The sequence below is a fragment of the Chiloscyllium punctatum genome, chromosome 38 (assembly GCF_047496795.1).
Source record: "Chiloscyllium punctatum isolate Juve2018m chromosome 38, sChiPun1.3, whole genome shotgun sequence".
Classification (NCBI taxonomy): domain Eukaryota; kingdom Metazoa; phylum Chordata; class Chondrichthyes; order Orectolobiformes; family Hemiscylliidae; genus Chiloscyllium; species Chiloscyllium punctatum.
Window position 1 is genome coordinate 28,965,766 of NC_092776.1, and position 12,406 is coordinate 28,978,171.

The 12,406-nt window shown below is 38.3% G+C and overlaps 1 protein-coding gene across 1 annotated transcript in view; it reads left to right on the top strand.

The window, feature by feature from the left end:
* The first annotated feature begins 1,145 nt into the window (after positions 1-1,145).
* LOC140463266 (uncharacterized) overlaps positions 1,146-12,406 on the top strand; it is a 40,119-nt gene continuing 28,858 nt past the window's right edge. The window contains exons 1-2 of the mRNA XM_072557025.1: positions 1,146-1,212; positions 9,466-9,588. Coding sequence (XP_072413126.1) covers positions 1,146-1,212; positions 9,466-9,588 — 190 coding nt within the window. The remainder of the gene's footprint in view (positions 1,213-9,465; positions 9,589-12,406) is intronic.

Genomic DNA, 12,406 nt, shown 5'->3' on the forward strand with positions numbered 1-12,406 from the left:
TTTAAAGTAATGATTAGGCGTTCATATTGTTTCCAATCTCTGAGAGACAGCAGTATTAACATAGATCAAGATACAACAGAGACATTTAGAGCTCAATAAAACTCAATTAAATTATTAGGTACTTAAATGAATTACACATGATTTTCATGACTATAGATATCTCAGTCACTGTCTTTCACTACCTTGGGTTCTGTAACTAGCTCAAGAAGTTATTAACCAGAAGAGTCGGCAACTAGCTAGGCTAGAGCTCTTCTCAATGTCTTCACCATGCCTCCGGACATATGATACTCTTGTAGAGTCATTCTTTGAAGTTCTGCTGAAAATCAAGGATTTTGGGGTGCTGCAAAAGGCACAGGTCTCTATAGCAAGTGTGTGCCTTATTTACAACTATCTGTGAGTGTGACCAATCCCAAATATTTCAACCTTATTTGGTAGAGACAGAATAGAATCCCTAAGTGTGGAAGCAGGTAATTCAGTCCATTGAGCCCACACCGACCTTCCAAAGAGCATCCCACCCAGACCCCTACCCTATCCCCATAACTCAACATTTCCCATGGTTAATCCACCTAGCCTGCACATCCCTGGACACTATAGGCAACTTAGCATGGTCAACTCACCTAACCTGTACATTTTTGGACAGCGGGAGGAAACCTGTGCAGACACGGGGAGAATGTGCAAATGCCACATAGTTGCCTGAGGGGGAAATCAAACCCAGGTCCCTGGCACTGTGAGGCAGCAGTGCTGGCCACTGTGCCAGCGTCGTTACTGATTACTGTGCAATCTTAGCTCTTAGCAGACCTGACTGATGCAGTGTAATTCCACTCACAAAAAGCCTCTTATCATTTCCTGTTATCTTCAGTCTTATCTAGCGATATTCACAGATCATTAAACAATGCTATCATGGCCAATATTCAGTGTGTATATTGTCTAAGAATGCAATAAAATACCATTTGTGATATTTCCCTGACGTTAATAAACAATGCAAATTTCCCTATCAGTTTATTGGGTGTCGTTTTGAAACTTTATGCACTTAAAAAAGAGAATATAAATTACATTACTTAATCTTACAGAACTTTATGACACACCTACCTCAGTAGTTTGGGTATAAATAAAAGAAGCTGTCGATAGCCTTATATCATATCAAAATGGCATCCAAAGGGAGTGTTATTTTATACATCTTTCTTGTAATATTCACTTATGCTGAGGGCTATGGTAAGTAAAGAAAATGACTTTTGCCATGATAAATAATATTAGATTCAAAATATATACGGATGAGTTTTTATTTTAAATATTTCAGTCAAATGAAGGCTAGATCATGTCATTGTAAATGTAGTCATTTAAGTAAATTTAATCTCTGAAAGAGAGAAGGTCAAAATAAAGAATAAAAATATATGATTTCAAATTCTGATTAAGATTCATGTTAGCATGTTTATAAGAACTTAAAAACAGAATTGACACCCTACTGAATATTAAGAATAGAGTCTTGCTTTGGACAGGGTACAGAAACAGTTTACAGGATGTTGCCTGGTATGGGGGATTTTAGCTATGAAGAAAGGTTGGAAAGAAGAGATTTGTTTTCACTGGAATGCAGAAAGTTGAGGGGCAACCTGATGGAAGTTTAAAAGGTTGTGAATGGCATGGATAGAGTGGAAAGTATGAGGTTTTTGACCAGGGTGGAGGGGTCAATTACTAGGGAACACAGGTTCAAGGTGCAGGGGGAGAAATTTTAAAAAGATGTGCGAGGCAAGTTTATCACACAAAGGGTGGTGACTGCCTGGAATGTGCTGCCTGAGGAGTGGTAGAAGCAGACACAATAGTAGCATTCAAGAAGCAGCTGGACGAACACATGAATAGGAAAGGAATACAGGGATATGGATCCTGTCAGTAAAGACAGCATTAGTATGGAAAGGCAAAATATGTCAGCGCAGGATTGGAAGGCTGAAGAGCCTGTTCCTGTGCTGTATTGTTCTTTGTTCTTTGTCCTGCCTTCATTTCCTGACAGCAGCACATAGTTAGCTTGCTTTACTTCTAGTTGATAAGAAAATCAGAACATTCAGTATCAGTCTCTAAACTTCAAAGGTGAAAGCTGTAATTACATAATATACTTGGTAAGAAACATCAAAATTTGCTCACTATTAAAGATTCAATGGTAAATTAAGCTTTGCAAGCCTATACCTTGTACATAATAACAGAGCAGTGACCCATGGACTTTACAATTCTCTTTCTATTATATTATCAGGTAAAATTAATCAGATCCCACTTGCAGCATCAAACCCTGGTGGGCATGATTTGGAATATCTGTTGTTTTGCCCAATTCAGAGCAACTACCATTTTCCAGGCTAGGAAACCAGGGGTGAGAAGCAGTTCCCTCTTTGAGCATTTATAAATCTCAATTAAAGTAACATTTTTGTAACAGGTCCCTTGTAAATTACACACATTTCAGTGAAACATGCCACTCAGACAAGAAGAATGTAAACGGATGTTGGTAAGAAGTCCAAGTCTCCTGTCAACTAATTTTTAGAGAAAGATTATTGTTGTTTCCATTGCTTTTGAAGTCTAATTTTTAAAAAATCATATTAATCTTGCTGGTGCACATTTTTAATTCCTTCTGAATTTGATTGTTTGAAGTCTTCTGTTGAACTGCATTCCCCTATAGTCTTGTCACTAACTATTGATGTGGACGTGCTGGTGCTGGACTGGGTTGGACAAAGTCAAAAATTACACAACACCAGGCTATAGTCCAACGGGTTTATTTGATAACACTAGCTTTCAGAGCACTGCTCCTTCATCAGATATTAATCATCTGATGAAGGAACGGCACTCCGAAAGCTATTGTTTTCAAATAAACCTGTTAGGCTATAACCTGGTGTTGTGTGGTCTTTGACCTTGACTAACTACTGAAGCAGCTAACAAATTTTCAGAGAGATGGGTAAAAGCAGGATTGGGACTAATGGATTATTTTTGCAGAGAGCTAGCATGGACACAACAGGCTAAATGAATACCTTCTGTGCTGTAACCACTTAATGACACTAACAAAATTGGGAAGATTGGAGTCCCTTTGGCTCTTCCTATAGTGTTGTAGGTTAGTATTTTCAGATCAAATGATATTTCTGAAAGTACATTTACTTCCACCAATATCCGATTAACTGTCTTTACTGATCAACAGATTCATAAGTATTTGTCACTTGCACTTCTCTGAAGAATAACAATCAGATTATGACTTTGCTAATTGGAGAGTGATTTCACATGCAACTGTAAATATTGCAAAATATTAAGCTTCTCATAGAACTATAGAAAACTAAAAATTAAAAATACAAATACAACACATGTTCAAAGTTTGTGAGAAGATTTGTAGCTTGGGTGCTCGTTGTTGTGGTTCTGTTCGCCGAGCTGGGAATTTGTGTTGCAGACGTTTCGTCCCCTGTCTAGGTGACATCCTCAGTGCTTGGGAGCCTCCTGTGAAGCGCTTCTGTGATCTTTCCTCCAGCATTTGTAGTGGTGTGAATCTGTCGCTTCCGGTTGTCAGTTCCAGCTGTCCGTTGCAGTGGTCGGTATATTGGGTCCAGGTCGATGTGCTTATAAGCTTAATATACCGACCACTGCAGCGGACAGCTGGAACTGACAACCGGAAGCGGCAGATTCAAACCACTATAAATGCCGGAGGAAACAGCACAGAAGCGCTTCACAGGAGGCTCCCAAGCACTGACGATGTCACCTAGATAGGGGACGAAACGTCTGCAACACAAATTCCCAGCTCGGCGAACAGAACCACAATAACACATGTTTACATAGATTAGAAATAAAACACTAGTCTGGAAAAAGTTTACAAAATGATCATATGATCAATCTCTGAATTATTTGTGAAGAGCAGATATGATAACATTGTGACTGTTATTTTATGTCACTCGTATTATCTGTTGAACAGTTGATTTTTGAGACTTAACTTTTAAAGCTGATTCAAGATCCACTGATTCCCTTTTTAACTGGCTTGCAGCATTCAGAGTGAGATGTTCTTCCTTTCCCTATTTGCATTGTGGGGGTGCTTACTTGTTGTTTTCAAGTTGTGCCATCCACTGCCATTCTAGACACATTCAGATCCACAGCAGCCTAATCACTAGTTAAGTATTACATTCCATCAGTGCCGCACAGAAACTTTGCCTGCCAGCTTTTGAATTGCATTTTATATATGCAGTATTCGTTTGTCTCTGTCGCAGTCTCTTATAAAAAGCAGATTTTGGAATAAAGGGTTAGAGGTATGTAAAATTAGTTTCTCACTTCTCCTTTGGTTCTTAACCCATTCATCTGTTTAGTCCCATAATGAATGGAATGTATTTGTCATATTTCCGCTTAAATTTCTCATTCCAGCTTTCTAATTCATCAACATAGCCGAAATTCCTTATTCCTGGAACCATTCTCCTAAATTTGTCATAAAGTGGAATGCCCAGAAATGGATACAATCCTCCAGCAGAGGTTGAAACAATGCATTATAAAGGTTCACCGTTGTTTCCTTGCATTTATTCTCTATGCCTTTATTATAAAGTCCAGGATCCTGTGTGTTTTTTGTTCCCTTCTTTTTGCATAGTAAAGACAAATTAAAGTACCCATTTATTATCTCAGCTATGCCTCTGCTTCTACAGGTGAATCCCTTTTTAGGTTCCTAATTGACTTCATCTCTCTTAACTTTATTAAGACCATGAGGACAGAAGAAATTGGAACAGGAGCAGGCCATTCAGCCCCTTGGATCTGCTCCTCCATTCAATGGGACCATGGCTGATCTGACATTCCTTACTCTCATTTTCCGGCCCTCTGCCTGTAACTTTTGATTCCCCAATTGATTAAGTATCTATCTATCTCATCCTTAAATACACACAAGGACTGCTACCACAGCTCTATATGATAAGGAGTTCCAAAGACTTTCAACTCTCTGAGAGAAAAAAAGTCCTCCTCATCTCAGTGTTTATTGGAACCCCTTTTTTCTGAGATTATGCTCCCTGGTCCTAGACACTCCCATGAGGGGGGATCATCCCCTCAGCATTTACCCTGTTAAATCTGTTAAGAATCCTATATGTTTCAATGAGATCACCTCTCATTCTTCTAAATTTAATGAGTAGAGTACCAATCTGTTTAACCTTTGCTCATAACAAAATCCATCCCAGCCACAGATCAGTTTAGTGAGATTTTCTGATTTGTCTCCAATTATAGAAGACCTTTCCTTAAATAAGCTCACAGTCTCCAGATGAAATCTCAACATCACCTTGTACAGTTCATAGAATCCCTACAGTGTGGAAATAGGCCCTTCAGGCCAACAAGTCCACACTGACCCTCTTAAGAGTAACTGACCCAGACCCATTCCCTAAACCTATTGCTCACTTACCCTAAACATCCCTGAAAACTACTGGCAATTCAGCTTGGCCAATTCACCTAATCTACACATCTTTGTACTGTGGGAGGAAACCCATGCAGACACAGGCTGAATGTGCAAACTCTACACAGACAGTCACCCAAGGCTGGAATCAAACCTGGGTCCCTGGCACTGTGAGGCAGCAGTGCTAACCACTGTGGCACACTATGCAGTAAGACTTCCCTACTCTTATACTCCAAATACCTTGAAATAAGTGCCAATATTCCATTAGCCTTCCTGATTAACTGTTGCACTTGTGTGCTAGCTTTCTGTGTTTCATGAGTACACCCAAGTCGTCTTGTATTCCTTTTCATACATACTTGAACAAAGTTTCTGGATTCTCTTTTACCTTACTTTCCAGTCATTTCTTACATCTTTCTTGATCTTTCTTATTTACTTTTTCACTTGCTCAGTGAATTTCACAGACAAACCGGACTTTTACAGTGCATAGGGAAGCCATTAGGCACATCACAAGTACACTTGCTCCCTGAATGAGCATTACGACTTGATGACAATCGTCTGTCCTTATCTTGCAATCTTCATGCTGTTTCTTTTCTTTAAAAAGATCATGCCAGTAATTGACAAGGAGATAAAATTAGATGAGGACCTGGAAACAATCATTATCATGAAAGAGGTGGTGTTGGGCAAGGGTAATGGAGCTAAAGGTAGACAGGTCTCCAGGTCTTGATGGACTGCATCCCAAGGTAATAAAAGAGATGGTGGGAGAAATAACAAATGCACTTGTGGTAATTTTCCTGCACTTTGAGGCAGTTCCAGCAGATTTGAAAACAGCAAATGTGAGGCCACTGTTTAAAAAAGGAAGTAGACAAAAGATGGGGAATTATAGACTGATTAGGTTAACTTCTGTAGTGGGGAAAATGTTTGAGTCTATTATCAAGGAAGAAATAGTAAGACATCTAGATAGAAATTGTTCTATTGGGCAGTTGCAGCATGGGTTCATGAAGGGCAGGTCATGTTTAGCTATCTATTGGAATTTTATGAAGACATTATAAACACAGTGGACAATGGGGGTCCAGTAAATGTGGACTATCGAGATTTCCAAAAGGCATTCGACAAGGTGCCACAGATGCATTGTGTTATGGGTAATATATTAGCATGGATAGAGGATTTGTTAACTAATAGGAAGCAAAGTGTCGGGATAAATGAGTGCTATTCTGGTTGGCAATCAGTAACTAGTGCTGTGTCTCAGGAATCAGCATTGGGACCACAGTTATTCTCAATTTACGTAGATGGTTTGGAGTTGGGAACCACGGGTAATGTGTCAAAGTTTGCAGATGACACTAAGATGAGTGCTAGAGCAAAGTGTGCAGAGGGTTGTGAAACTTTGCAGAGGGACATAGCTACTTGAAGTGAGTGGGCAAAGGTCTGGCAAATGGAGTACAATGTTGATACATGTGAGGTTATCCATTTTGGTAGGAGTAACAGTGAAAAGACCATTGCTCGAATGGTAAAATGTTGCAGCATGCTGCTGTGCAGAGGGACCTGGGTGTCCTTGTACATGAATCACAGAGGGTTGGTCTGCAGGTGCAACAGGTAATTAAGAAGGCAAATGGAATTTTGTCCTTCATTGCTAAAGGGATTAAGTTTAAAAGTTGGGAGGTTATGTTGCAGCTATATAGTGTGCTGGTGAGGCCATACCTGGAGTACTGTGTGCAGTTTTGGTCTCCTTACTTGAGAAGGGATATACTGTCACTAGTGTGGTACAGAGGAGGTTCACTAGATTCTGGAGTTGAGGGGGTGGACTTATGAGGAGATACTGAGCAGACTGGGATTATATTCATTGCAATTTAGAAGCATGAAAGGGCATCCTAGATAAACACATAAAATTATGAAGAGAACAGATAAGATAGAAGTAGAGAGGCTGTTTCTACTGGCAGGTGAAACTAGGAGAGAGGGCATTTCCTCAAAATTAAGGGGAGCAGATTTAGGACCGAATTAAGAAGGGAGGGTTGTGAATCCGTGGATTTTCATGCCCAGTGAAGTAGTTGAGGCTTCCTCATTGAAAGTTCTTAAAGCTAATATAGATAATTTTTTGAACAGTAAAGGAATTATGGGTTGTGGTGGAGGGCTGGTAAGTGGAGCTGAGTCCACGAAAAGATCAGCCATGATCTTATTGAATGGCAGAGAGGGCTTGAAGGGCCAGATGGCCTCCTCCTACTTGTATTTTTTATGTTGTAAACTTCTTCTGCACTTCCTCCAATGCATTCACATCCATTATGAAGAGTGATATTAAGAAATGTACACAATAACCTGGCTGAGGTGTAACTAGCGTCTTATACAAGTTAAGCACATCTTCCTTGCTCTTGTATTGTATGCTCCTATTTATAAAGCCTAGGATATTCATTGATATATCAACTGCTCTCTCCAGCTATCCTGTACATACGCAACTAGTTTCTGTCTGTTCCTAAACATGTTTAGAGTTTAACTTTCATTTTATTGGTTTCTCCATATACTTTTGACCAAAATGCACTATCCTAAACGTCTCTGCTTTGAACTTAATTTGTCATCCATGTGCCCACTCCACCAACTTGCCAATGTATTTTTGGAGTACTTTGCTGTACTCTTTGCTGTTTACAATGTTTCCAAGTTTTAATTGTCTGAAAATATTGAAATTGTGTCTGTACACCAAGGTCTCGATCATTGATCTATATCAAAGCAAAAGGAAGGCATGTTTCTCAATGTCGACCCCTGGAAATTCCACTACAAACCTTCCTCTAGCCCCTCCCCCAAAATAGATCAATCATTATTCTTTGTTTCCTGTTATTCAGCCAATTTTGTATCAACATTGCTTATTCCATGAGCTCCAACATTGCTTACAGGTCTGTTATACTATTAAACACATATTGGAAGTCCATGTACACCACATCATCAGGATTGTCCTTTTCAACCCTCTCTGTTATCTCTTCAAAAATCTCCATAAGTTATTTAAACATAATTTTCTCTTGGGAAATCCAAGATGTTTCTCGTTAATTAACCTAAATTTATTGATGGGGCTATTAATTCTACCTGGAATGATTGTTGCTCAAAGTTTTCATGCCCCTGATGACAGGTCAGTAATTGTTAGGCTTATCCTTACACATTTTTGAGCATGGGCATAATGTTTACAATTCTCCAGTCTTCTGGCACCATTACTGAGGTTAAGGAAGACTGAAAAATTATGGCTCCATGTCTTCTCAATTTCTGTTCTCACTTTTTCAATATTCTTGTATTAATTTAATTGTGTTCTAGTATTTTGTTAGCTTTAAGTGCAAACCATCTATACAGTACCTCTTCCTTTTCAATTTTGAGCTTGACAATTGAATGAATTTTCTCATCTGTCACCATGACTCAGGTATCATCATCTTCTTCAATAAACACAGACACACACAATAATTTAAAACCTTGGTCATGCCAACAATTTCCATGTGTAAAAAGTATGGTCTCTTCTTAATTAACCTATGGAAGACTTTGAGATGTCCTCTCATGTTAGCTGCTAGTCTTATTTCGTAATCCCACTTTACTTCTAATATTTCAATTTTACCCTCTCTTCTGGAATTTCTATGTTCAGCATGATTCTAAATTGTATTTTTTACCTTTTACCTGCCATAAGCAATCTTTACTTTCTTTTTCTTGATTTCTATTTCCTTTATCATCCAGGGACCCCAAACTAGTTTGTCCTCCTTTTTCCTTTGAGGAAGTATTCTTTGGCTATGCCCGAATTATCTCTTTTTTGAAGGTAGCCCATTATTCAGCTATAATTTTTCCCATCAATCTTTGTTTTAAGTCTATCAGGCCCAGTTCCATCTTGCCCCTTTGAAGTCTCTCCACTTAATTATTTTCACTCTGGATTGTTCATTGGTGTTCCTAACTCTTGACCATCTCTGCCCTTTACGCTACCACTATCCCAGTTTACATTTGTATAGTTAATATCTTCCATTATAACTACTTTATAATTTCCTTTCAGATTTTGTTCCTCACTGGAGGACTATTGCAAAATTGCAATTTGTGATCCTGTTAAAATTAGAAATAACTTCTAATCTAACTTAATATTCATTGTTTTACAGGATATGGCTCATGCCATTACAAGTGTGGGGGATATTCATCAGATTGTTCCTGTGATTACAACTGTTGGACTAACGGCAATTGTTGCAATGATTTCTGTGAGCAATGTTCTTACATGAGTAACGGTAAGAGAACTTTCAGAAAATAAACTAATCTTCAAGTATATGTTCAAGACTGTTAAGCTCCAAAAAGGACTAGGAGGCTAAAGTGTTAAGCAGCAGGAGCTTTATGAAGGAGATGTTCACTCTACAAGGAACAAGGTTAGAAAGAGATCTGTCTGTCTGAAGAGGCCAATGACACGATATGATCGGGCTCTTAAATTGGCATTTCACTCCACTTACACAATACACAATAAAGATAAAACTTTGAAAGTACTGAGGAACAGCCAATGTACCAATGAGATTTTCTTTAAGGTTGTTGTGAATTCATGTTACTCGTCCTGACAATATTAGATGCTTTTTTTGTGCTGTATGATATAATTCATTGGATTATTGTCAAGACATCTCTGTGCTATACTGACTCATTTGTCGAAATCAATTCAACCTGAGCTGCAGAAATTCAGTTCAGTTACTGTACGGCTTTGAGATGTGCCTTTCACATTTTGACGTCATTCTCGTTTTTGCTGCTTTGGAAGGTGTCTCTGGTGGGGAAATGAGAAACCAATTGTACTGGAAGGGGGTCATTCTGACAGTGCAACATTTTGCAGGGATGATGTTATACTTGTAAAACAAACATTTCAAAAACTGATTATCTTAGTAATATTTAAGATGATTAATGTTGTTAATGTCAACATTCTAGAGAAATAGTATCTGAGCAATGGTTAGAATTGGATGAAGATTCCTCATAACTTTGGCACCAAGGCCATTTGAGTAATCCTCAGATGAGCCTCACAACCTGCAAGCCAACCCTCCCTTCAGCCTCTGCAAATCTTCTCCAATCCACTAAGTGATCCTGTGTATTAAAATCAATGACAATATCAGCCCATAGATTGTTTGAAATCTGCATTACAGGTAATAGGCAAGTGTTTAATATCATGACACACAACATTTTAATGAAACTTAAATCATTTCTCAACATATTATGCTAAATTAAGCATATTTTAATTTAGTCTCTGACAATTCAGGGTATCATACTTGAATGCAGTCCTTGAAATCAGGTTGAAGCCATCCATGGTCAAATAAGTTGTGATTACATTTTTCAAACAAAAGACTAAAAACTTTATATTTTAATGCTGACCATAAATCAACATCTTAAATCTCAAAAGAAACTTGGAGATTTAACTAAGGTAAATTCTATGGATGCTAAAAATCTGAAATAAAAGCAGAAAAAGTTAGAAATAGTAACTCTGCAACATCTGTGGAGAGTTCTTATTGTGTTTTTGAAATTATATTAGTGACTGAGGGGCCTATTAGCCCAACTGCCTAGATTGTTAGTATTTGGTGCAGAATGGCACCAGATTGGCTTTGATAGTATATGAATGCCTGCTTCCTTGTCTTACCCTATCTTTGATGTGCTGCAATACCTTTCAAGCAGTATGCAACCATTTGCCTCTCCCAAATGAGAGAGTTGTCTATGGTTTTTTTTGTAGACTAGAGCTAATTTCCTCCTTGTTTTATGATTCTGGTATTCCTTTTGGCCTTTTACCCAGAGAAGCAGAACAAGTCCTTGAATCAAAACCAATCATGGCTACACTTTGAACAAAGAATAACAACAGAGTTTTAGTGGATATTGTAAAGATTAGTCTGTCACCCAACTTACTAAACACAATGTTTTAAAGCTAGATTGGACAGATTGCTGATATAAAAGAGCCTGGACAGAAACCAGGTTCATATACAGCAAGAAAGGAGATGCAATTTGTTGAAATAGGTCCGTGGGCTGATTTCATAGACAGGGAAGAATTGCTATTTAATTAATGATGGCATAGATATGATGGAAAGATATCTTTCCTAATCAAGAAGCATCAAAGAGATTAATATACTGTTATACAAAGTCACAACAGGAATTTTTCCAACTATTTACAGTATTCAGAATCATTACTGCAGAGCGACCAGAGAAAATCTTTGTTAACAACAAGCAATGACACAAAGTTTTTTATGCTAATATCTATTTTGAAGCAAACAACTTAAATGTAATATTTGTGAATGACAAGTCGGTTTTGTATCACAGAATTGAAGGAAGAAAGCAATGCTTTATCCTATTATGCCCTTTTCTGCCTTTGCATTGAAACCTACAATTAGAACTATTATCTCTAGACATGAATATTCCAACTCCTGGTTGCCCACCTATCCTTTACTGTCTATAAATATGAGGTCAATCAAAGTGTTGCTGCCTCTGTCCTAACTTGCAGCAAGTCCCACTCAGCTTTTTTCCCATGTACTTGCTAAAGGTTTTGGTTCCTAGAGAAGAAATACCTTGATTTTGAAATTCTCGCCAATATTTTCAAATTGTTCCAATGCCTCCTGCTTCCCCCCAACCTCCTTCTTTATCTCTGTAATTCTGTTCAATCTACCAGCAGGCGAGGCTTCAGCAATCCGCAAATTCCAACTGCTTGAACATGTCTAAATTTAATCAGTCCATTACCAACGGCTGTACATTCAGCTGACCAGGCTGCCTATCTTCCTCCTTTGAGATGCTGTGTAAAATCTACCTCAATATGTAAACTTTGAGATATTTTATCGTTGTAAATTCACTGCACAAATGTTACTTTAGTTCACATGAATCTAAAATTTGTCCCGCATATGATGATAAGGTTTTGGTATTTGCACAAAGCCTGAGAGGAGGTGGGTTAGGGCAAGAGTGGGTGTTGGGGTGGACGATTGTGCAGAGGCCTACATGTTCATTCTCAGCTTGTAACCAGGTTGTCAAGAAAAGCTGAAAGAATTGGAATCATTCACTACAGAGAAGGAAAAACTGACAGCAGTCTTAATTGAGGGTTTCAAGAAA